Source organism: Pararge aegeria, chromosome 1, assembly GCF_905163445.1.
Source record: "Pararge aegeria chromosome 1, ilParAegt1.1, whole genome shotgun sequence".
Lineage (NCBI taxonomy): Eukaryota > Metazoa > Arthropoda > Insecta > Lepidoptera > Nymphalidae > Pararge > Pararge aegeria.
The window spans coordinates 18185896-18208290 of NC_053180.1; the positions used below are offsets into that span (position 1 = coordinate 18185896).

General features: G+C 37.7%; 1 protein-coding gene across 1 annotated transcript; it reads right to left on the reverse strand.

Moving 5' to 3' along the window:
• Positions 1–1650: 1650 nt before the first annotated feature.
• Positions 1651–21077, reverse strand: LOC120626707 (calponin homology domain-containing protein DDB_G0272472-like). The gene is made up of 11 exons (XM_039894341.1): positions 20913–21077; positions 15528–15679; positions 13589–13669; positions 12373–12537; positions 10683–10845; positions 9515–9695; positions 8411–8598; positions 7936–8100; positions 5385–5597; positions 3814–3905; positions 1651–1771 (listed from the first exon to the last, which is right to left on the reverse strand). The coding sequence occupies exons 1-11, from the start codon at positions 20994–20996 to the stop codon at positions 1669–1671; spliced, it is 1587 nt and encodes a 528-aa protein (XP_039750275.1). The 5' UTR covers positions 20997–21077; the 3' UTR covers positions 1651–1668.
• Between the last annotated feature and the right edge of the window lie 1318 nt (positions 21078–22395).

A 22395-nucleotide genomic window follows, 5' to 3' on the forward strand; every position in this document is an offset into this window, starting at 1 on the left:
TGGATTTTTAACTTTTTTACTAATTTCAGATAATGAGTAAGCAAGTGCATTCAACTCCTACCACTGATTAAAGATAAACCGCTGCTAAACCGAAAATTAAAGATGCAGCCAGAGTAGATATACAAACGTGTAGGTCAGGTTAGGTTAATATGTTGTTTTCATTGTTAATTAATTTAAAAATTGCGTTTAAATATCTCACTTTAAAATATTTTGGGAAGAAATCAACAAGCAAAAATTTACTTCCGCTAAATATGCATCCAACTGTACTAAACATATACGCCTTTATCGACGTACGTATCAAAGTACGCTAAGCGCATAAAAATTAGAGGACGTAACTAGCACTATGTTTCCGAGAGCAAGATGCCCGAAAGATATGCAGACTCAGGGCCAAGCAAACTGGAGCTAGACGAGGCAAGTTAGGTTAGTTACGTGGAAAATTTTAGGCAATACAAGAATCTCTAACCTTACTACTTATTTTATTATTGTGTACTACCTGTTCAGTCGTTAGGACGTTGCTGCTCTTTCGGGGGGCAGAGTTCGAATCCCAGCACGCACCTCTATCTTTTCTAAGTTATGTGCGTTTTAGCGATAAAAATATCACTTGCTTCAACGGTGAAGGAAAATATCGTGAGGTACCTTGCATGCCTGAGAGATCTCCGTAATGTTCTCAAAGGCGTGTAGAGTCCACCAATCCGCACTGGGCCAGCGTGGTGGAATATGGCCTCAACCCTTCTCTCATTGTGGGAGGAGACCCGTGCCCTGTAGTGGGCCGGCAATGGGTTAATATGATGATGATGATGACTACCTGTTATTGTCACTAACTTGTTGAAGTAGGCGTTAAAGCCCACCAACCCGCATTGGAGCCGCGTGGTGGGTCTATGCTATTAAACCGTCACTCCAATAAGATATGAGAGATGAGGCCTGTGCCCTGCACGTGATGACGATGAAAACCTCTTCGTTCCTTATACTGCAGGATGCATATTTCACGCAAAATTTCAAAAAGATAAGCGGATAACATTCATAGATAACAATTTCTTTTTTAATCCCATGGTTAACTTTTACAAGTACTTTTTCCGGGACAAAATAATCCTATCTTTATCTCCAGGATGCTTTATGTGTGACAAACATCAAATTAGAAAAATGCCCGTTAAGATGTAAAATGTAAATAGTTGATGTTGGGCTGAGTATATGCTTTTATAACATGCTACCGAAAGTAATATTAGATTTACCATTACATAAGTTTAAAGAATGTATAAAACATTTAATATATCGAGGTTACTATACTATTGATAAATTTCTCAATGGCAATGTTGCCTGGAAGCAGGCCGGTCCGCTTTCATCTCACACAAGATAGAAGAAAGATTGTTAAATTGTAAAACGATGTTGGAAAAGAGCAACTGCTGAGTTTATTAGCTAGTTCTCGGTAGAATCTGCCTTCCGATGGTAGAGTCACTACAAACAGAAAGACTTGACGTTTTAAAGGTGCTTATATAATTATATAAGGCCTAACTGAAATAAAGAATTATGGATTGTTGAATTCTAACAATAAATAATCTTTTGTTAACATTTATCTGAACTTCTTTATTCACAACAATTTATATGAACGAATTAATGGCAAAAAAAAAACAGTTTTTAACTATCCAACGGTATGCCAGTTAAAACGGTATGTCATTTGCAATAATCCGGTTTGGAACACGGACATTTCTCTTTCATCTCCAAACCTTTTGCCATTTTCTTCATAAATGGATGGACCTCGTCGCTGAAGAATGGTCTGAAACAAAAATAAAATATTACGGTTTTGTTAATGAAATGAAATGAAAGTGAAAGTGAAATGAAAAAGGTGGTAAGTGATGATGCTGTCCTAAATGGTAGCGGGTTAACCTGTTAGGGAGTATGGTAGTCATACCCTTAAATGATGCAGTCTAAGATGTGAGCGAACTAATCTGTTAAGGGTAGGTATGCTACTAATCGGTGTCTACGCGACATCGCACCGGAACACTAAATCGATAAGCGGTACGTCTTTGTCGGTAGGGTGGTAAATAGCCACGGCCAAAGCCAGAACAGACCAAAGAAAATTTAGAAATTTAAATTCCCAAATTGCCCCTGTCAAGAATCCAACTCGCGACCTACTTCAGCGATGCGCCAGGGAGGTCGTCAAACCTCCCGGTAAGTGATGTTGCACTTATAGTAGGTAGGGTGTCAGCAAGTCACGGCCGAAGTCATCAGAACAAACGAGAGAAAAATTTCAATCAATGTCTTTTTTAACTTAAGCCCAAATATAAATATTCGTCTCTTTAGATTCAATCGAGTTCAAATACGAAACATCTTACAAGACGAGCATTAGAGCGTTATTAGAGACTTCAGTTATCTAAGTTACCGGAAATACATCTGTAGAACATAATTCTGCATTGCAAAGGTCACCGCCCAATGCCAGATAACGGAAAAAAAATGCTTTATTTTAGTTAATTAACTAGTCTTTCAAAAGAACAGAGGTCAAACGTAAATTTGCAAGTCGACCACCTAAGCTAAAAGCCTCCGCTCATTTATCGACTTGACACCGTTCCAAACCGTTTTACCACATGAACAACTCAAAATGATGATTTGTGCTAGACCGTCTCGTCACAAGGACCGCCGTTACGTATCGTAAGTTTGAGTCGTGCTTCGTAAGACATACAGACAGTGGCGTGCATAGAGGGTATGCACAGGGTATGCAGATGATATAGAAGAAAGAAAATCTCCAGTACGAGTTATAAAAAACTTGAGGATAGGCATTGTAAGAGTTATAAAAAGCCTACCCTTAAGTATTTATAACTCGTACTGGAGATTTTCTTCATTTTATATCATTTGCATACCCTGTGCATACCCTCTATGCACGCCACTGCATACAGATGAGATACGGATCCATCAGCATCATCACATAAACCGGCCCACTACGGAGCACGGGTCTCCTCCCACAATGAGAAGGGGTTAAGGCCGTCCACGGATCCAAATCTTCATAAATATTTACATGAAGCGCCAAGTTTTATAGTGAAACGGTGATAGCCTAGTGGCTTTCGTCTCTCTTCGCACCGAGGTCGATTCCCGGCACGCACCTCTAACGTTAAGGAGATGTGTGTGAAGTTAATTGAAGTAATTAAAATATCAATTGTTATACCGGAACAAGGAAAACATCAATCCGCGCTGGGCCAGCATGGTGGATTAAGGCTTAAAACCTACTCATTCTCAGGAGATCCGTGCCCCGCAGTGGGCCGGTAGTGGGTTGGCACCTTTTGGGTGTGCTGGCAGCAGTGGCGTGTATAGGGGTACGCACAGGGTATTCAGATGATATAAAATCTCCAGTACGAGTTATATATACTCGAGGGTAGGCTTTTTGCAACTCTCACAAAGTTTTTTATGCTCTATCCTTAAGTTTTTTATAACTCGTACTGGAGATTTTCTTCATTTTATATCATCTGCATACCACTGGCTGGCAGTGGGTTTCTTACCAGGGTATGCAAACAGTCGGAAGATTGCTAAAACGTAAAAAATCCTGCTATTATACGAGTTATATATACCAATTTTAGGGTAGGCAGTGCTTTTGTGAATATACGAAGTGTACGCCCCTGTGTGTTGGGAATCCTTTACTTTCATCGTCAAGTCGATTAGTCGAGTCACAGCGCATCTGCGTGATTAAACGCATCTGCAAATCCCTTGGTCGAAGGGGGGTTTAGGCCACGTTATAATTTGTACAAAATTGAAATGATAGGTATCTTACGTCATCACTTTGTAACAACTCCTACCTACTTTATGTAAACAACTCATTGAGTACTTTACCTGCACAGCATTCTGCCAATTTCATTTTCGTAGTCTTCTGCAGCGATTTGACATTTCCTTATTTGATCCAATTCTTCTTGGCGAGCTCGTTCCTAGATGAATATACAGTGTTTTTTATAATATCTGTAGGTATCATCATTTTCATCATAACTGTATGAAACTCCAAAGATAGAAATACCTAAGTGTCTACTAAAACAGATGATTGAAAGTAATAAGTAAAAGTTTTAATATTGAGATCGCAGATGTATCACACTATAATTTAGCCATTGACTCTCCCACTGGGCGTAGCGGGCTAGCCTGTTAGAAGTATGACAGTTATCCAAACTTATACCTCTATGGTTTCTACACGGCATCGAACCGGTAGGGGGTAAATAGCCAGGACTAGTTTGAGTTTTTGACAAATCCGTGGTTAAAAAGTAGCCTAAAAGTCAAAAGCCTCTAGTCAAAAATACAGTTAATTATGATAGTAATAAATATATATATACTACGACAATAACACACGTCGCCATCTAGCCCCAAAGTAAGCTTAGCTTGTGTTATGGGTACTAACCACTGGTACTGATGAATATTTCACAATACACATAAATACTCATATCATACAGATAGACACTCAGACACTAAAAACATTCATGTTCATCGCTCAGACATTCTCGAGTAGTGGGAATCGAACCCACGGCCGTGAACTCAGAAAGCCAGTCGGCCGTCGAATAGGTAGCTATGGTAGGTATGGGTGTGATTTGTGAAGAAAGAACACGCAAATTAACTCGTTTGTTTATAATATTACTAAGGATTTTGTTAAAAAAACATTCGTCAGCGATGCATCTATTCATCAAGCAAATGGCCAAGGTTTGGTGATAAAACACAATTTGAACGGCAGTTATATTAAAACAATGACCCCTCGTTTGTTTCTACGCCGTATACCGGAACGTTAAATTACGTAGTGGGTAGGTACGTGTTTGTCGGTAGGGTGGTAACTAGCCACGGCCAAAGTCTCCCACCAGACAAAACAGATGGTGGTAAAGAATTTCGTTTGAAAACCAAACCATTGACCACTCCAGAATTGGTGATCAGACTTCCATAAAAACAGTAAGTTTTTTATATCTAGGTACTAATAACTAACCAATTGTAGAAAACGCTAAACCTATATACGGAATTCTTACAAAACTTCAGTTCGGGGTTATTCAAGAGATAAATGGATTATTTCGGTGCAGCAGATTTTCATTGGCAACAGCGTAAATAACCCACTTGGTATCCCTACTAATATTATAGATGCGAATGTAAGTTTGTTTGTTACGCTTTCGCGCAAAAACTACCAAAACGATCATCACGAAACTTTGTACACATATTCCTGAAGTTATAAGAAGTAATATAGGGTGTAGTAATTTTTATCCCGAAATTAAACTCAGTTCTCTTGAGAGAGGGGACGAAAGTGTATGACAATTTTACACCAGGCTTAGATATCCTAAATACATAAAGTGCTGCCACATTTATGAGGCACATGTCTTTCGAAAAACAAAAACAAAAGCGGACGAGGTCGCGGGCAAAAGCTAGTTAATAATAATAAAAAATACCTTCAGTAGCTTGTTATACTCGATCTGCTCAAGTAAAGCTTGTTGATGTTTCTTCCTAGCCTGAACATCTGTTAGAGCCTTGTGGTCGCTCAACTGGTTCAGTTGGGAGAACAACTGCTGCTGATACTCTTCCTGTTCTTGCATCTTCTGCTTCAGTACTTCTCTGGCGTTCTGCCGATCTTTGATCTGTTCGATCATCGCTTGGCGGACTTCCTGCACGTAATATTAAAGGTACAAACGTCTGTGTAATATCTAGTAGAGAAATTTTACAGTCTTACTACCTGTCGTCCGTGTTTATTAAGGATTTTGATGTGAAACATCTATATAGCCTGAGGGCACCTAAACCTGATTGTTGGCGTGGCGATACAGGCCGTGGCGACGCTTCGCCGCGCTATATGATGGAATATATCAACTAAGTATACGTAGTCGATAGGTAATAGCGTGTTAGACATAGCGCCGCGATGCTATGCGCAAGTGATTGTGCGCAATCTCGCTCGCAAGGAAACTATCATCATTTTCTGGAGAAAATTCTTAATATTGTATTTTTTTTACTTTTGTGCCTATTACTTGTGAAAAATAATTTTAAAAACAATTTACGTTTTATCACCTATGTATAGAGATAGAATTAGTTATTTAAAACTTAAGAGTGAAACTCCCGTGTTACAAAAATGCTTAATGAAGCAGATCTAAGTTTTTGAAATCTCATAAATCATCCGGATAAAGTTTAAAAAAAATCTATATCAAAAACTGACTAAATTAAAAAGTAATTGCATTTTATAGAGTTTTTAGAATCGCGTAAGTTTCTTGCAGCAAGAGATTTAAATTTTTTTGTTTTCACTGTTTTAGGAAAAGTTATTTATACTAAAATTCAGATTTGGTATTCTTCTATTACTCACAAAAAATCACATCCTTATAGCGTGGAGTCTAGAAGTTATTTATTTATATATTTTTGAAGAGAAAATAAAATAGGTACTTTTTGGATTTATGAAAACTTTTTGCTTTTCAAAACGAATGCTAAAGTTGTCTTATGAATTTTTTTATATAAGTAGGTACGTATCACCATACATATTCTTAATAGTCGCTTTACGCGTGTTTCCCATTCCAAATCTCGAACGTGCGTTAAGAAACTACGTTTCAAAACTTACATCAATGAAAAATTTTCCTCATTTAAGATTGCGTGCTTGTCATTGTAACAGCTACTCAATCGATCAAACTTATCATGAACCCGGAAGTGAAGAGCGTAAGCGGAAGTAGCTGAGTATCTTACGAACAAAGGATCCGACGTAAGCGACAAAAGCAAAGGTTGTATTGACCAACAATATAGAGCAGACGTTTTCCTCTCCTCAAATGGATTTGAGTTGCCTGCTTTGAGGTGTAGGTATGGTATTGTTCCGGCAAGAGCGTGGACTTATGTCTATGAGTGAAGGGTGTTTCCTTATAGATCCTCACCTATTTAATCATCATTATTCATCACCGGCTCACTACACGTCACGGGTTTATTCACACAATGACAAGGGTTTAGGGCATAGTCCACCACGCCCAGTGCGGATTGGTGGACTTCACACACCTTTGAGAACATTATGGAGAACTCTCAGGCATATAGGTTTTCTCACGGGGCTGCTTCGAAGCAGACTCCACTCTCATCTCTCACAAGATAGAAAATTTAAAAGATTGTAAACTGTAAAATAAAAAGAGCAATCTTCTGAGTTTCTTGCTGACTCTTCTCGGTGGAATTTGCCTACCGAACCTGTGGTAGAGTCACTAGAAACAAACTGATTTGACGTTTCAAAAGTGCTTATAAACTACTAATTGAAATAATTAAATTTTGATGTTTTGCTTTAGCGTTGAAGCAAGTGATATTCTAATTACTTAAAACGCACATAACTTAGAAAGTTAGGTGTGCGTGCTGGTATTCGAACTCGGCACCCCGAAAGTGAAGCAAATATCCTAACCACTGGGATACCACCTATTTAATTTTCTAAGTAGGTATTAAGCAATCCGGTGGTATAAAATGGAAAATTGTAGGTGACTGATAATTATATATTAAACTACTGAATTTAATTTTTATGCTATTGTCTGTTGAGAAATTCATAAAAAAAATAATAATAAAAAGGTAAAAAGGCCATATAAAGGCCTTGAGCCGTTTCTAGGGTAATGTCACTGTGGCATGTGAATTTTTTTTTGTTACACAACAGTCACCTAGTTAATAAGTGTCTACAATTTATTGGTTAAGTAATGAAAACAAATGAAATTAAATTCATTGGTTGGTGTACAAGAAGCATCCTATATTCTATATCCTATATGTAAAATGCGCGGTGCCGTTGCGCGTGGCTTTAATTCAAATTAAAAATTGCGGTCGTTTGATGCAAAAGAAAAATAAATGAGAATAGGTAACTATATAATTTGATCACGTGCTGCCAAAATTTTAAAGGCAGAAATTAATGTTTTTATTATTTTGAATGTTGATTAAAGGGGCCGTCGTCGCTCAAAGATAAAAACTGTGAATAAATTTATAGAAAAGGACGGTAAAAATTGCGTTCAGTATGTCTACCCTGTTAGTCTTCTGCGCCCAGCCTAGGTACTCGCAGCGCTTCTTGTCTAACATCTCCTGTCTTTGCCGCGCGTCCTCTGCGACAGGCCCTTCCGCCAGTTTCTCCCTCTCCTCGAACTCCTTCTTCAGTTCTATCATTCTTTTGTTGCATTCATCCAAGTCTTTCTGTAAACAGCATCGATATAAATGAATAGCGCTTGTGCTGAGTAAAATTTTTCTAGGCTAATTCATTGGACTCTCAAATGGATCACCGCCATCTGTTAGAATACTCATGAACTACTACGGAATATGAGTAAACTATACATAAATAACACTTATTTGTGCGACTCCGTAATTGGCTGCTCTGCTACTTTACTTTATCTTCTATATTGATCTTTTGACGACCCTGCTTTCTGAGTTCAAGGCCGTGGGTTCGATTTCCACAACTGGACAATATTTGTGTGATATTTAACCTTGTTTAGATTAATGAAAATACCTCTTTCCGTCTCCTAAGCATGATTTTGGCCTGCTGGTCAGCCATGCCCTGCCCGGCGAGGGAGTCCCAAGTGTCAGATATCAGTTTTGCTTCTTTTTGTTTCTTAGCTAAGATTTCCTGCTTTTCTACAAGCATTAGTTTGCGTTCTTGCGCCATTTGTTTGCTCTTTTCCGCGCGTTGGCGCTCATCTACAAGAGAACTTGTTTTTTTTCGTATATATAGCGTTTAAACGAACCCCCAATCATTAAACCGCGTGTAAGTACTGTTTTAGTAGAAGAATAGTTTTTTGTGCCAGAGAAGTACGTGGAAGTACCGCCATTTTTATTTCTGCTCTAAAGCAGAATTGTTGCAATGACGCAAAAATTCTGTTTTACGGCCGTCTGAAGGGCGTGGTAGCCGGTGTGATTACGGGCATATGAGCCTTGACACCTACGCCTTAGGTAGATGGTCACAGGGAGGCAAGTGGCAGGACGTGTTCCTTGTATGCCCTGCGACGTGTTGCTCTGTTTATAGTCGATGGTTTTCCAATTACCTTCTGCTTGGTGGGCCTTCTGCTTCGTTCGTAAATCCTGCTAATATTATGAATGCGATAGATAGATGGATGTTTGTTACTCTTTCACGGAAAAACTACAGAACCAATTTGTCTGGATTTAGGAGTGGAAAAAGATTATACCCTGGATTAAAATATAGGCTGTTTTTTATCCCGGGAAAATGTACGGTTCCCGCAGGATTCATGAAAAACCAAAATCCGCGTACGCAGTCGCGCGCGACATCTGGTTAATACTAAAAAAAGGTAAAATTTACTATTTCTCGGTAACAGTTACTCAGGAATATTTATTTTTTAAATTTTAGCACATCTTAATTTTAGCTGATTATTTATTGGTATTTTATCTAACCAATACCTTGAGTTATCTGTTGGCTTTATAAGGCCCTGTTTGAGCTGAATTACGGAGTTTAAAACAATTCTTCTACCTGCCTAAAATTGTGTTCTAAATGAGCTTTGAACGTTGACTTTCCGCCCTTTTCCTTCAACATCCCGTGATCTTTCTCCCTTTGTATTAAACGCTAAAACTGGTGCTCAAAGTATTAGATCAAAGTACTTACCTTCCTCCTCTTTCTTAATATCTTCATCCCAGAGTGCCTTAAATCTTCTGGCCTCTTCTTTAAGCATCTCCTTCTCTTTCTCGCGTTGTAACCGTCTCTGTTCTACTTGAAGCTGGCTATATTTGTTGCATTCTTGGTCGCGACGGAACCTCTCTATCGCGTCTTGTTCCATACGAGCTGCCTATACCAAGACAATATTTTTTTTATTTTCAAACGAATTTGCTGACCTCTCCGAAGCAGTGGACAGCGTTGTTTCTCCTTCTGGGCCTCGAGTTCGGTCCACTCGAAAGGGAATCAGAAGTCCTGACTGTTACTACGCTATCGCCGCTTTTTAACAGACTTCAAAATTAATGTTTAAAAACCGAAACCCGATATGATTTAATAATATGCGCGAATTATTGTTTCCATATGTTAGCGTGGTGATGGTTTTGCTTCAAACCGATTTGTAGTTAGCGCAATAAGACTGCGTTATAGGTTAAGAAATATAAAATTGTTTCTATATTTTTAAGTTCAAGTTAAACAAAAATTCTCTATATAAACATCCCTGCTTCGCACAGGGTTAAATTTTTATGAAGTAGAAAGATTTTGATGTGTCGAGACTTTACTAGAGGTTAGATACGCTTTTTATTAGACTCACCTGTATGTTTGTTTGTATGTTTATAACCGACTCCTTTGGACTTTATCATGACCCTCTTCATACGTTCGGATTTCGTTCAAACTATGTAGACATATCGAGGACCGATGCCAATATACCAATTTGATAAGGTTATTCTATTTTTCAATTTGCAAAATAAGATTTTTGTTGATTTAAACAGTTTTCATCTATGGTCGATAAGATGTTAATTTTACCCTTTATCTTTAGCCGATTTGTCTTATATGAACAAATTTGTTGGCGAATGTGTTACCAATAAATTTTAATCTCAGAAACATAAAAGTATAAGAAAACTAAAAATCACGCTTTTATAAATAAACTAAACTATAAGGTATAAATTAGTTTTGTTTCTTATACCAAGCGTGTTTTTAAGTTTATTTTTAAACTATTGATTTATTTTTCTGTGCTGAACCTACAGTAAAAAGGGATTGATTCATTTTCATACAGATTTGAAAGAAATAACCATAACTAAGTAGGTATGACTAATTTATAGGAAGTTAAAATTCTATATCTTACCAAGGCCTCAGACTCTTTCATTGCAACTTCATACCACATCTTGTCAAACTCCTTTTCAGCCATCTTCCTCGCCTCCTTCTCCTTGATCTGGTACAGTTGAATCTCTTCGGCCTCTTTAGCGCGCAGTTTGTATATGCATGGGAGCACGTGGACGCATTTTGATCTAAATAAATTCAGTATAATGATGGTTTCAGAATGCTGTTGGGCTTACCACGTTATTGCAGTTCATCAGAAATGTTCGCGAGGTCTCATACTGATGACTTTTTTGCCATCAGAATAAAACGAATAGCATCCTTGATGAAAAGAACGAGCGTAAGCAGTAATGGTATTCTGAAAGCATTAATAAATAAATACGACTCTCCGATTTACAAGCTTTATATTAAACTCCACGTAGGGCTGCCTGGACGCAGAAATTCTAATTTATATTTATATGTAAATATATTGAATATTAATATTTTATGTAAGTTTTTTTTTTATTTAGTTTAGTTTTTAATTATTCTGTTATGTAATAGATGGGTCATAGTTACCAAATAAAAAATAAAATTATTTTAAATAATTTTAATAACTTTTTCATTATGATTAAACATCGACTAGGAAAAATCGTTATCGGGAAAATAAACCAAGACAGATTGCCGAGTAACAGCAAACAAAGGAAAAGAGTATGAGGTTATACTGCCTCTTGAATTTAGTGGTTAGCATGTCCGACTGCAGATAACGTGATCTTAGGTCCGATAACCGAGATGGGCAAGTGGAAAAGTGTTGGCTTCTCCTATCAAGATAATCCAGCCCGGAGTTTGTAAACTGGTGGTACTTCACCCCCGTGCTTCAGAGAGCACGTTAAGCTGGTAACTCGGTCTTGCGCCTGATTTCTTTCCGATGTCAGATCTGCCGTCCCTTTTGACTATGAGAGTGCACCCGTGTGTCTTGGAAAGACACTTAGAAAGTCTATGGAGATTTGCCGCCGTAGCCGAAATCGTTCACGGAAACTGTTTAACCCCCGACGACGGGGTGGTATAAGCTTAACGTGCCTTTGTGTGTGTATAGGTGTGTGTCTGTCTATGGCATCATATTTCCCGAACGTAGAACCAATTTAAATTAGTTTTTTTTTGTATAAAAGGTTAATTAGTTGTCGGGAGTCTTCTCAGCGGTTTATTTATTTATTCACGTTTACATCTTCTTACGGCAGGGCCACTTACACTAACTAGATGAAACTACATAATTTATTTATTGCACAACCAAAAATACGGTTTACAAATGGCGGACTTAATAAAGCGAAGTCGGAGACAACTATAAAAGAAATAAATGAAAGATGCCATTAAACTTTATAAAAGACATGATATTAATATAGTGTATTAGCTATGTTAATCGGTATGGTAATTAAATAACAATCGGTCTAACATGGCCGCCGCCGCAAAATGGCGGATTAAATGTTTTTTCACTACTCCCACAGTATGGGTATCAAATGAAAGGGCTTGATAAAAAGAATGATATATTTGAAATACAAAATGGTCGCCACTACAAAATGTCAACATTTCTCAAGTATAGTTCAACGGGTACATACCACGATAATATTCTGTACCCGTTCAACTATACTTAAGAAATACTATGAAAAGGTTCGGCTAGTCGAATATTTAAAGTGGGGGGGTTTCTTTAAATGTATCTTTTTTTTTTATATTTGACAAGTACTAACAGCGGCGTATCCTTGTATTTGTCCTCATGTTCCTTCTTCCGCTTTTCCAGTAAGTACTGCAAGCGGTCCAACTTGTCCTGCCACGCCGCCTCGATGCCCGCCTGGGCTTGCTCCACGAACTTGCGGATGTTTGTCTCCTCTTCGCGCTTCAACAGCTCCATCAGTCTTTGAACATGTTGGAAATTATAATTGAAATAAAAAAAACCTGTGCAATTGCAATTTACACGCGGCAGCAGTGAAACTTATGCAAAGCACCCTACGAGTACAACTGTGTTAACCTTACAATACTTATTAATTCATCTACCGTCAAAGTTCACACCCTTTGGGTATGAAAATCCGAGTGCATGCAAAATTCGCGCACTGATGTATATCTATGATATCTTTAACCGTTATTTGCGTTAGTGATTGTTCGAAACCTTAGAATATATAGATACCTTGTGGCGACGGCAGAATTAGCGAATGCAGCATTTATACACGTTCTTTTATTATTATTTCAGTAAATCAGCCTTTGACTGGAATTTCACCTAGTTATAAGTGATGATGCAGTCTAAGATGATGACCGAATAGAGGTAAAAGCCGGAAAAGAGGTAACAGGTGTAACCTCTTTACCTCTATTCAGTTTCTACCCAACATCGTACCGGAATGCTATAAATACCTTTGTCAGTAGATTGTTTAAATAAATATACTACGACAATACATACATCGCCATCTAGCCCCAAAGTAGCGTAGCTTGTGTTTTGGATACTAAGATGACTGATTAATATTTTATATCAATAATATACATAAATACTTATAATATAAAAATAAACAGTCAGACACTGAAAACAATAACTTTTTACTTATGTTGGAATCTAACCCACAGCCTTGATTTAGAAAGCAGGGTCGCTGTCCACTGCGCCAATCGGAAGTATCGTTTGCTATATAGTTGATGAATTTCTCATTGTTTTCATCTCCCACAACGTAGAAAAACGTTTGTTAAATTTTAAAATGTTTATGTTGGAAATTACTTAGAGTGATTCCAATCAGACAAACTGGACTTTTTCAGTATTTAAGGATATAAAAAGTATTATTACTTGTAATAAATGTTTCAAATTTTTGAATTTGCGCTTATAGTTCAGTTTCTACTTTGGAAGGAACGGCCTACCAATCACGGTTTATTTTCGAGCCCGAATTTTTTTTCTTAATAGATAAATTTATAGAAAGGAGATATAAGTACCTTCCTCGTTTAGCTTTGAGATCTTGTTCATACGACGCCAAGCATAAGTCAACTCGTCGCGCCACATTATTGATGTGCGATCTATAATCAGACCCATTCAACTTAGGTAAAAAAAACTCCCTAGAAGTCATCATACATTGCAAAAAATAGAATGCAACATCAAGCACGACCTCAACGTCCGGATTGGAGACAATCCGAGGGACTAAACTTCAATGTTTATGTTAATTAATTGCTTATAAAGTAGGCCTACTTGAAGAAAATAAATTTTGAATTTTGAATTATATTTTTTAAATTTAACTAAGTATAAGTAATTATCTGGATAAATAAACAATTTCAATCTTTCTTTCAATTCTTAAATGCCGAGGGGATTATGATGCTCAGTTGATGATAAAAAATTAAAAAAAAAAACAAGTTTTTTAACCATAATTTCCAAACTGGCAATTGAAAATCCCTTGCTTCTACAGTGAATGAAAATATTATGAGGCAACTTGGAACAATAAAATAGCGTGTGATGTCTCAAATTGGATCTGCCTCCGTACTGGACTACGGCCGACTAAACCCTTGTTTGTTTGTAAAACATTATTGCACAAACATTTAATAAAACAGAAAAAGAAGCAAAATAACAAAAAAAAACTTAAAATAAACAATTTGCGTCCAAAGGCCGTCTTATCGCTAAAGCCCCTTACCCTTCTAATGTTGACTGAATTGGTAAAATTTATTGGTATTACTTAATATATAAGAAGCTAATTTAGTTTTGAATACATTGAATGAGTTTACATTTTTTATAAGTATAGGTATTTTATTAAAAAGTTTGGTGCCTTCAAAGGTTTTTTACCATAATTTGTTCTTGTTCTAGGTAAGGAAACTGGCTCGAGTGCGGATTGTTTTGTTTATTGATTTTCTAATAAAGATGCACGTGCTATATATATATAATTGATGAATGTTCATTATTTTAGTATCACTATAGATTTTTTTGGTGGAAGTTCGAAAAGGATATTGGATAAGAGTTTTTAATATTTCATTTTGAGCAGTTTGCAGATGAGCTAATCTTGTGTTAGTGGCACTTCCCCAGACTTCAATCAGGTAAATTAAATGTGGTTTAATGAGGGTATTATACACAGTATAACGTAGCTCCCGGGGAATACATCGTGATAGATTTTTGATGGTGCCAGTCATTGATGCTAATTTGCTCCTTAGGTGTTCAATATGTGTATTCCAGTTTAAACTGCTATCTAATCTTAGGCCTAGGTATTTTTCATTGTGTTTCTGCTGTAACGGAATGTTGATTGTTGATCATCATCATATCACCCAACCCAGCCCAATACAGGGCACGGGCAAGGGGTTAAGGCAGTAGTCCACCACGCTGGCAGTTCGGATTGGTGGACTTCACACACCTTTGAGTACATTATGGAGAAGTCTGAGGCATGCAGGTTTCCTCACGATGTTTTCCTTCACCGTTGAAGCAAGTGATATTTTAATAGCTTAAAACGTACATAACTTTTGAAAAGTTAGAGGGACGTGCTGGGATTCGGGTTGACTGTGACTCGATCCCCCGAAAGTGAAGTCGAAGTCCTGTCCTGTTTGGGGAATTCTTTTCCATTTCTCATTTGTGGTCTGGACCATAAATGTCTATGGGTTCTGTGGTCGTCAAAAACTAATGTAATTTTTGTTGAATCCATGGCCGTAAAATAAATAAAAAAAAAAAAACTTGTTTCATATTTAAAACTGTTCTGAAATGTTCGTTAAAGAAGTCATAGAATACAACCAACTATTATAATATTCGTACCTACTACGTCAATTTTTTTCAACAAGTCCCACATCAAAAGTCACCGGCGTCAGCGCATTGGGAGGAAAATTCTACATGCCCACTAGGCTATCACCGCTTCATCCACTTATACACTTACTTATAAACTTGATAATGATAATGAAATGAAATTACTTTCGCTCGCAGTGCATGAAGAAGGAGCTAGCCTGTTTGCTCTTGAGCTCTTTCAGTTTGGTCTCTGCGCCCTGTCGCTGGTCCTCTTCCTCGGCGCGCAGCCTACGGACGAATTTCGCGTATCGGGAAGTTGAGTTTAGGACGCGCGAGGTCTAGAAGAATACACCAGTGTACATTAAAGCATACACGAATGCTGTAGCGTAACACGTCCCCAGGATGGACAATAACATGAAATATATAAATGAATGAATGAATACATTTTCTTTGTACACCACATAAAAATACAGGAAATAAATAAACTAGTTTACACGATGTATACAATTTTAATACCACAAACACATGCATGCCCATCCAGTTCTGCAAAATTATACTGATAGCGTATTGAGAATACCGTTGGAGTACCTCTTTTTCTCAGAATACCTTGGTAATCATTGGTTCGAGCTTCAGCAAACATTTCAGATGCGCTACAAACGCGGCAACCCAATAAAGGTTACATCTGGTGTACCTAATGTGTGATTTTTAATTTTTTTTTAAACGCTTTGCTACGATGCGTTAAGTTTTTAAACACTTCTTATCCTAGCTAATGTTATGTTTGTCCTTCCTACTAAGACACTAATCGACTTAATTTTCGGCAAAGTTAGTTCAAAGTACGGTGGGATACGAAGTTTTAGTCTTTAGATTAGCCCTGTTAGCAGAGATAATTGCATCTGCGGCAGGCCACTGGCCTAGACCTACGCCCTGTTTTTTTATATTATTAGTTGCAAATAAACCTGTTCCTAAAAAAAATCCCGTATTCTTTATTTTACCATTAAGATGAAAGAATAACGTGACACATAGGCTTTAAATTTCCATGGGTGGTCTAGCTGTCTTAAAAAGTTCATAGTCGGTGCCTTAATCCTGGCAGTGGTGCGGTACGGGTAGTCCGACTCGGACGTGCATAATGTTATCTAAGCCGCTAGCCCAATACATAAGATATGGCGGGGCAACTAGTTATTATCAATGAGTTCTTAACGTTTATCCAAAACAAAATAGATGTGTTAGACGAATTAAGTATCGTGCAGATTTGTGTGACTAATTTTTCGGTTGCGGAAATTGAGACTGGAAAAAGTGTTTTATATAATGCTTGTGGAGACAAAGTTCGTAATGTACAAAGAAAAGGGGATGATAAAAAGAAGCGAAATATAAAGGATGTCATCAAGTTACTGAAGGAAGTGGACCCTGACGCGCAGCCAACATTTGTTGCGAGAGACTTGAACCGATTGCCACCCGTTTCATTTGACCACGTCGATGTTACAAGACTTTTAAAAGATATGACTGCAATGAAAACAGAGTTTTCCGATTTTCAAACAAAAATGAGTGCAGAACTCGTTGAGTTGCGCAACTCTTTTGACAAGCATAAAGCTAAGAGCAACAAAGATAGTTCGCTTGATAAAACACCAGAAAACCCAAGATCGCTACCGCTTATGCCCGTACCACAAACGAAGATGACTTGCCCGAGCTCGGCGACACCTGCGGCTGGGTCTGTATTTACGCCAACTTACAGAGATATAGCGCACAAAGCGCCCCGTTCAAGGCGAGTGAATTTAACCTGTATGCTGGTTGCACCGACGGGTGAGAATTGTGAGCGAGGTAATACAGATTTGAGACTAGAATCGAATGACGCTGCTAAAGGACAATTACCTATATGCGATGACGATTTTACAATAGTTAAAAATAAGAAACGTAAATTAAAGATTAATAATTTGCGAGGGACTTTGGAATCTACCGGCAAGATACAAGTTGTGGAATCGCAATGTTATATCTATGTTTCAAGAGTTACGAAGTCGGTTACTGCATCTGATATAATTGACCATATCACGGACAGGGGGGAGAAATGTAGTAAAATTGAGATACTTAAACAATTTAAAGAAACGAACTTTAATTCATTTAAAGTGACTATTCCGACTAGTAAAATAGACACGTTTTTGAACACTAACTTTTGGCCTGTGGGCCTTGTTTACCGACGTTACCGCGAACGTAAGGGTCCCGCTGTATTTAACAAACTTAATGGATAATACGCCCATACAAACAATAACTATAGCTACATTCAACTGTCGTTCTATCAAAAGGTCTGCCGAACAAATCAGAAGCCTCTCTGAATGTGTCGACATTTTGGCACTGCAGGAGACTTGGCTTCTCCCGCACGACTTAGGTTTTGTAAACGAACTCAGTCAGTCCTTCAGTTGCTTTGCAAAATCGGCGGTAGATACCTCTGCGGGTGTATTAAAAGGCCGGCCGTACGGTGGGCTTGCAATAATGTGGCGTAAGTCAATGTTCCCTAATGTATCCATTATCGACTGCACTGGAGACAGATTGGCGGCTGTGCAAATTGATTTGGGCGGACGCCATATCCTCATAATGAGTGTGTATTTACCATATGACGATGGAACAGAAAACAGTCTAGTGGACTTTATAACTTGTCTTGGAAATATTGAAGCCATTATTAGTGATAGTGATGTCGAGGCTATCTACGTGTTGGGCGACTTCAACGCCCACTGTGGCACCAGATTTGGCAACGAGCTAATTGCTTTCTGTAAAGACCATTTACTCTCATGTGTTGACATTGAATTGTTAGCTCCGGATACGTTTACGCATGTTAATGATGGAAGTGGGTCGAGTCGTTGGCTAGACCACTGCGTCGTGACGGCGTCTGCGCGTGCAACAGTGAGCTCGGCGAGCGTGGATCTTGGGGTGTATTGGTCCGACCATTTCCCTCTCCTAATAAAATGCAAAGTGGATGTACTTCCCAAGAAAACTACAACTTGTACAGAAAATAATTCATTAGCCGGTGTGAACTGGGGTACTAGAAATAAGGATGAAATTAGTCTTTATAATATTCACTGCCGTGATAATTTACGTGATATAATTATATCTAGTCATTTTATAAACTGTTTAGATTGTAATTTTAGTAATTTTAAGGTATGTAATGCCCATTTGTTTTTATTGGACGAATATTACGACAGTATTGTTAAAGTTCTACAAGAAAGTGCAAAAAAGGGTACCCGTCGCTATGTAAGGGTTAAGCTTAAGACCATATTAGGGTGGAACTACCATGTACGTGAGAGTCACCAAAGAGCGAGGTATTATTTTAAATGTTGGCTATGGTATGGCAAACCAAAGGCTGGTGAGATGTATACTAAAATGGCTGAGAGCCGCAAGGTGTTTAAAAATAAATTGAGGTGGTGCCAAAATAATGAGGATCAGATTAAGATGGACTTAATAGCCTCTTATCAGGCAAACAAGAACTTTGTTAAATTTTGGAAGGCTACAAAACGCTTGGACTATAAAAGTAATCTACCCGTAAGCGTAGAGAGCGTGCATGAACCGAAAATGATTGCAGACTTATTTTCGGATCACTTCAAGCTGGACCCACTGCCAGTTACTAATGAGGAATGTGGCGCTATGCCCAGTGTCGACAACATAGATGTGCAATCCCATCGGTATTCTCCGGACGATGTGGTCATCAAAATGAAAATGGCTAAAGCCTCTGGACACGACGGACTGAGTGTGGAGCACATTCTGTACGCAGGTGATACAATTTTTTGTGTGTTGGCAGAATTATTTACTATTTGTGTAAACTCAGAATATCTGCCAAGAAACCTCATGAAAACAGTGGTAGTTCCTATTCCTAAAAATAAAACTGGCGATCTTTCTAATCTAAAAAACTACAGGCCGATCTCTTTAGGTACTATTATAGGTAAAATACTGGAAAGATTAATATATTCTGATGTTAATCAAAATATTAAGATCGATGAAGCGCAGTTTGGTTTTCGTCCCGGACTCTCAACAGATTCTGCAATCTTCAGTCTCAAATCGACTGTAAGCTATTATACAAAAAGAGACACGTCTGTATACGCATGTTTTTTGGACCTTAGCAGAGCTTTTGACCTAGTCAACTATCAGATACTTTGGCAAAAGCTAAGTAAATCGAATGTTCCGCTAAGAACTGTAAATCTGTTGAGATACTGGTACGAGAACCAAACAAATGTTGTGAAATGGGGCGACGCTTTCTCTAATGATTTTAGATTAGAGTGCGGCGTGCGTCAAGGAGGGTTAACCTCTCCGGACCTCTTTAACCTATATGTTAACGATCTGATTGGGGTACTTAGAAGTGCTAAAATGGGTTGTCATATAGGCACAACATGCATTAACAATCTCAGCTATGCTGACGATATGGTGCTTCTAAGTCCCTCAATTAGAGGCCTTAGGCATCTACTACGTATCTGTGAACAATATGCTAGGGATCATGGCCTGAAGTATAATGTCAAAAAGACACAGATGATGGTTTTTCGTGCAGGTAAAGGTCCGGAGAATATCCCGTTGGTTTTCTTGGATGGGATTCCTGTAGAAAAGGTAGATAGATTCAGGTACTTGGGGCATATTCTCACTGAAGATTTATGTGACAACCTCGACATTGAACGTGAACGTAGGGCTCTGGCTGTTCGGTGTAACATGCTCGCACGCCGTTTTGCAAAGTGTAGTGAAGAGGCGAAGCTGACACTGTTTAGGGCATACTGTCAATGCCTCTATACGTGTCAGCTTTGGTTTAACTACAATAAAAATGCACGTAGCAGTATCAGAGTACAGTATAATAACGCATACCGAATTCTGATGAAACTGCCTAAATTCTGCAGTGCGTCGAACATGTTTGCCGATGCCAGAATACCAGACTATTTCGCGCTTATTAGATCTCGAGTTGCAGCCTTCTGGTTCCGCATACGCAATTCCAAGAACGGAATCCTTGGTGTATGCTCCGAGTACCCGGAGAATCCTATTATAAAGAGCTGGCTTGCCGTGCATCGCGACGGAAACCGTAAATAGTAGGTTATACGGGTACGAACCCTCTTTTGGGGTAATTTATTATATTTTATTTGTATTTTTCTTTTAATGTTTTTATAATCATTTATTATTTTTTAGATCTTTTAAAATACTATGCTACTTTTTTACGTGTATATTGAGATGGGTTTTACCTGAATTAAACAATTATTATTATTATTATTATTATTATTATTAATCCTCCAGGCAGTTTTTCAAACTACCAAGCGAGCGAAGCTGCGGGTTAAAGCTACTAAGGTTAGGTAATAAAATAACTAGTGAAATCTGATCTTTCCGAGTCCCAGGCCGTGGGTTTGATTCCCACAACTGGAGAATGCTGGTGTGATGAACATGAATGTTTTTCAGTTTCTGGTAGTTTATCCGTATGTTAGAAGTACTTAAGTGTATTATATTTATAAAAATATTCATCAGCTATCTTAGTACCCATAACACAAGCTACGCTTACTTTGAGACTATATGGCGATGTGTGTACTGTCGAAGTATATTTATTTAAAAAAATCTGGTACTTACATAGTAGCAGTCAGGTACCCCCCTGGGCCCCGGGCCATCCTTGGGTACTCTATGCCGCTGCGGCTGAATTGTTGCTTCTGACATTACGTTTTCAAAGATCTCGCTTTCGTCTAAACTTATAAAATCAATATCAAACTCGATATGTACTTCGATGAAATAAAAATACAAGGGAAATTATTTCGCCAAACTATGAAAATGTTGATTAAAACTGACATAATTTCTTCACGATGTCATTATTGATGTTGACAAGGTAACTTAAAACACTAAAATAAATGAGGTTTTATTGAATCCACCTGTAAATAGATACAGGTTTTTACCCATAAGAATTATTTATTATTATTTAAATAAAATAATCAATAATATCGCTAAATATATATAAGGTTTAAAGGGTAGGTCAAAGCAGATGTACTTTTAGACAAACAATAAAATAATTTTAACAATTTTTATTTAAATCAACATTTTACAAGGAATTATGCTTAAAGTAATAAAATTGAAAAAAAAAAAAATTTACATACAAATCATGATGACAAAATTATTTTCGAAAGAATAACTAAATTTTAATCGGCAAACAGAAACTAAATGTAATATGTATCTTTTATTTAAAAAAAAAATACCTTTTTAATCAGAAAAAACATAAACCATTATTAAGATTCAAACTAATTCATCTTCATTTTTCGGATGGACTAAGTGGTTAAAACTACGTGCATAATTCACAGATACAGAATAATAAATTCTATAAAAAGAGAGGAGAGCATTTTTCTTTTTTTAAGGCCGCTTCTTTTGCTGAGGGATACTAAAGTTTTGTTGTCACAGTATGAAAATTAATTATCATTTTATTCATTTTGGTCTGAAAAAACTATGTTATTCTACCTCAAGAAGACCGTTTCACTTTGGTTGTGCAGTCTATTAACTATAGTATATTTCTGTGGGTAAAACATAGTTTCGATTAGAAGACAATAACCAATGAGCTATACTATGAAAATGTGTAGTGGTAGAGCCACTTTAAGTGGCGTAGATGAAGTGGCAATGGGCGGGGCACATAGCTGAGAGATCCAACGAACGTTAGAGTCCCAAGGTGCTGGAATAGCGACCCCGCACCGGTGCACGCAGCGTTGGTCGGCTCCCAACGAGGTAGACAGACGACATGAAACTCGTCGCTGGGAGCCACTGGAAACAAGCGGCCGAGGACTGTGGACTTTGCAACTCCCTACTAAAGAGTAGGGGGTTGCAAAGTCATAGTCATAGTTCTTTACCTAAATCCAGCAGTGGACGTCAATCTATTGAAGCGATGACGTCTATCCGACTCACTAAAAACAGACAGACTACGTTTTAAAAGTAGACCTACTTCAAATAAATGAATTTTGAATTATTATGTGCCACAAAAACTTTGACTGCCACATAGACTTTAGACAGACTGAAATGAATAAAATGATAATTAATTTTGATACTGTGACAACAAAACTTGAGTATCGTCCCACAAAAG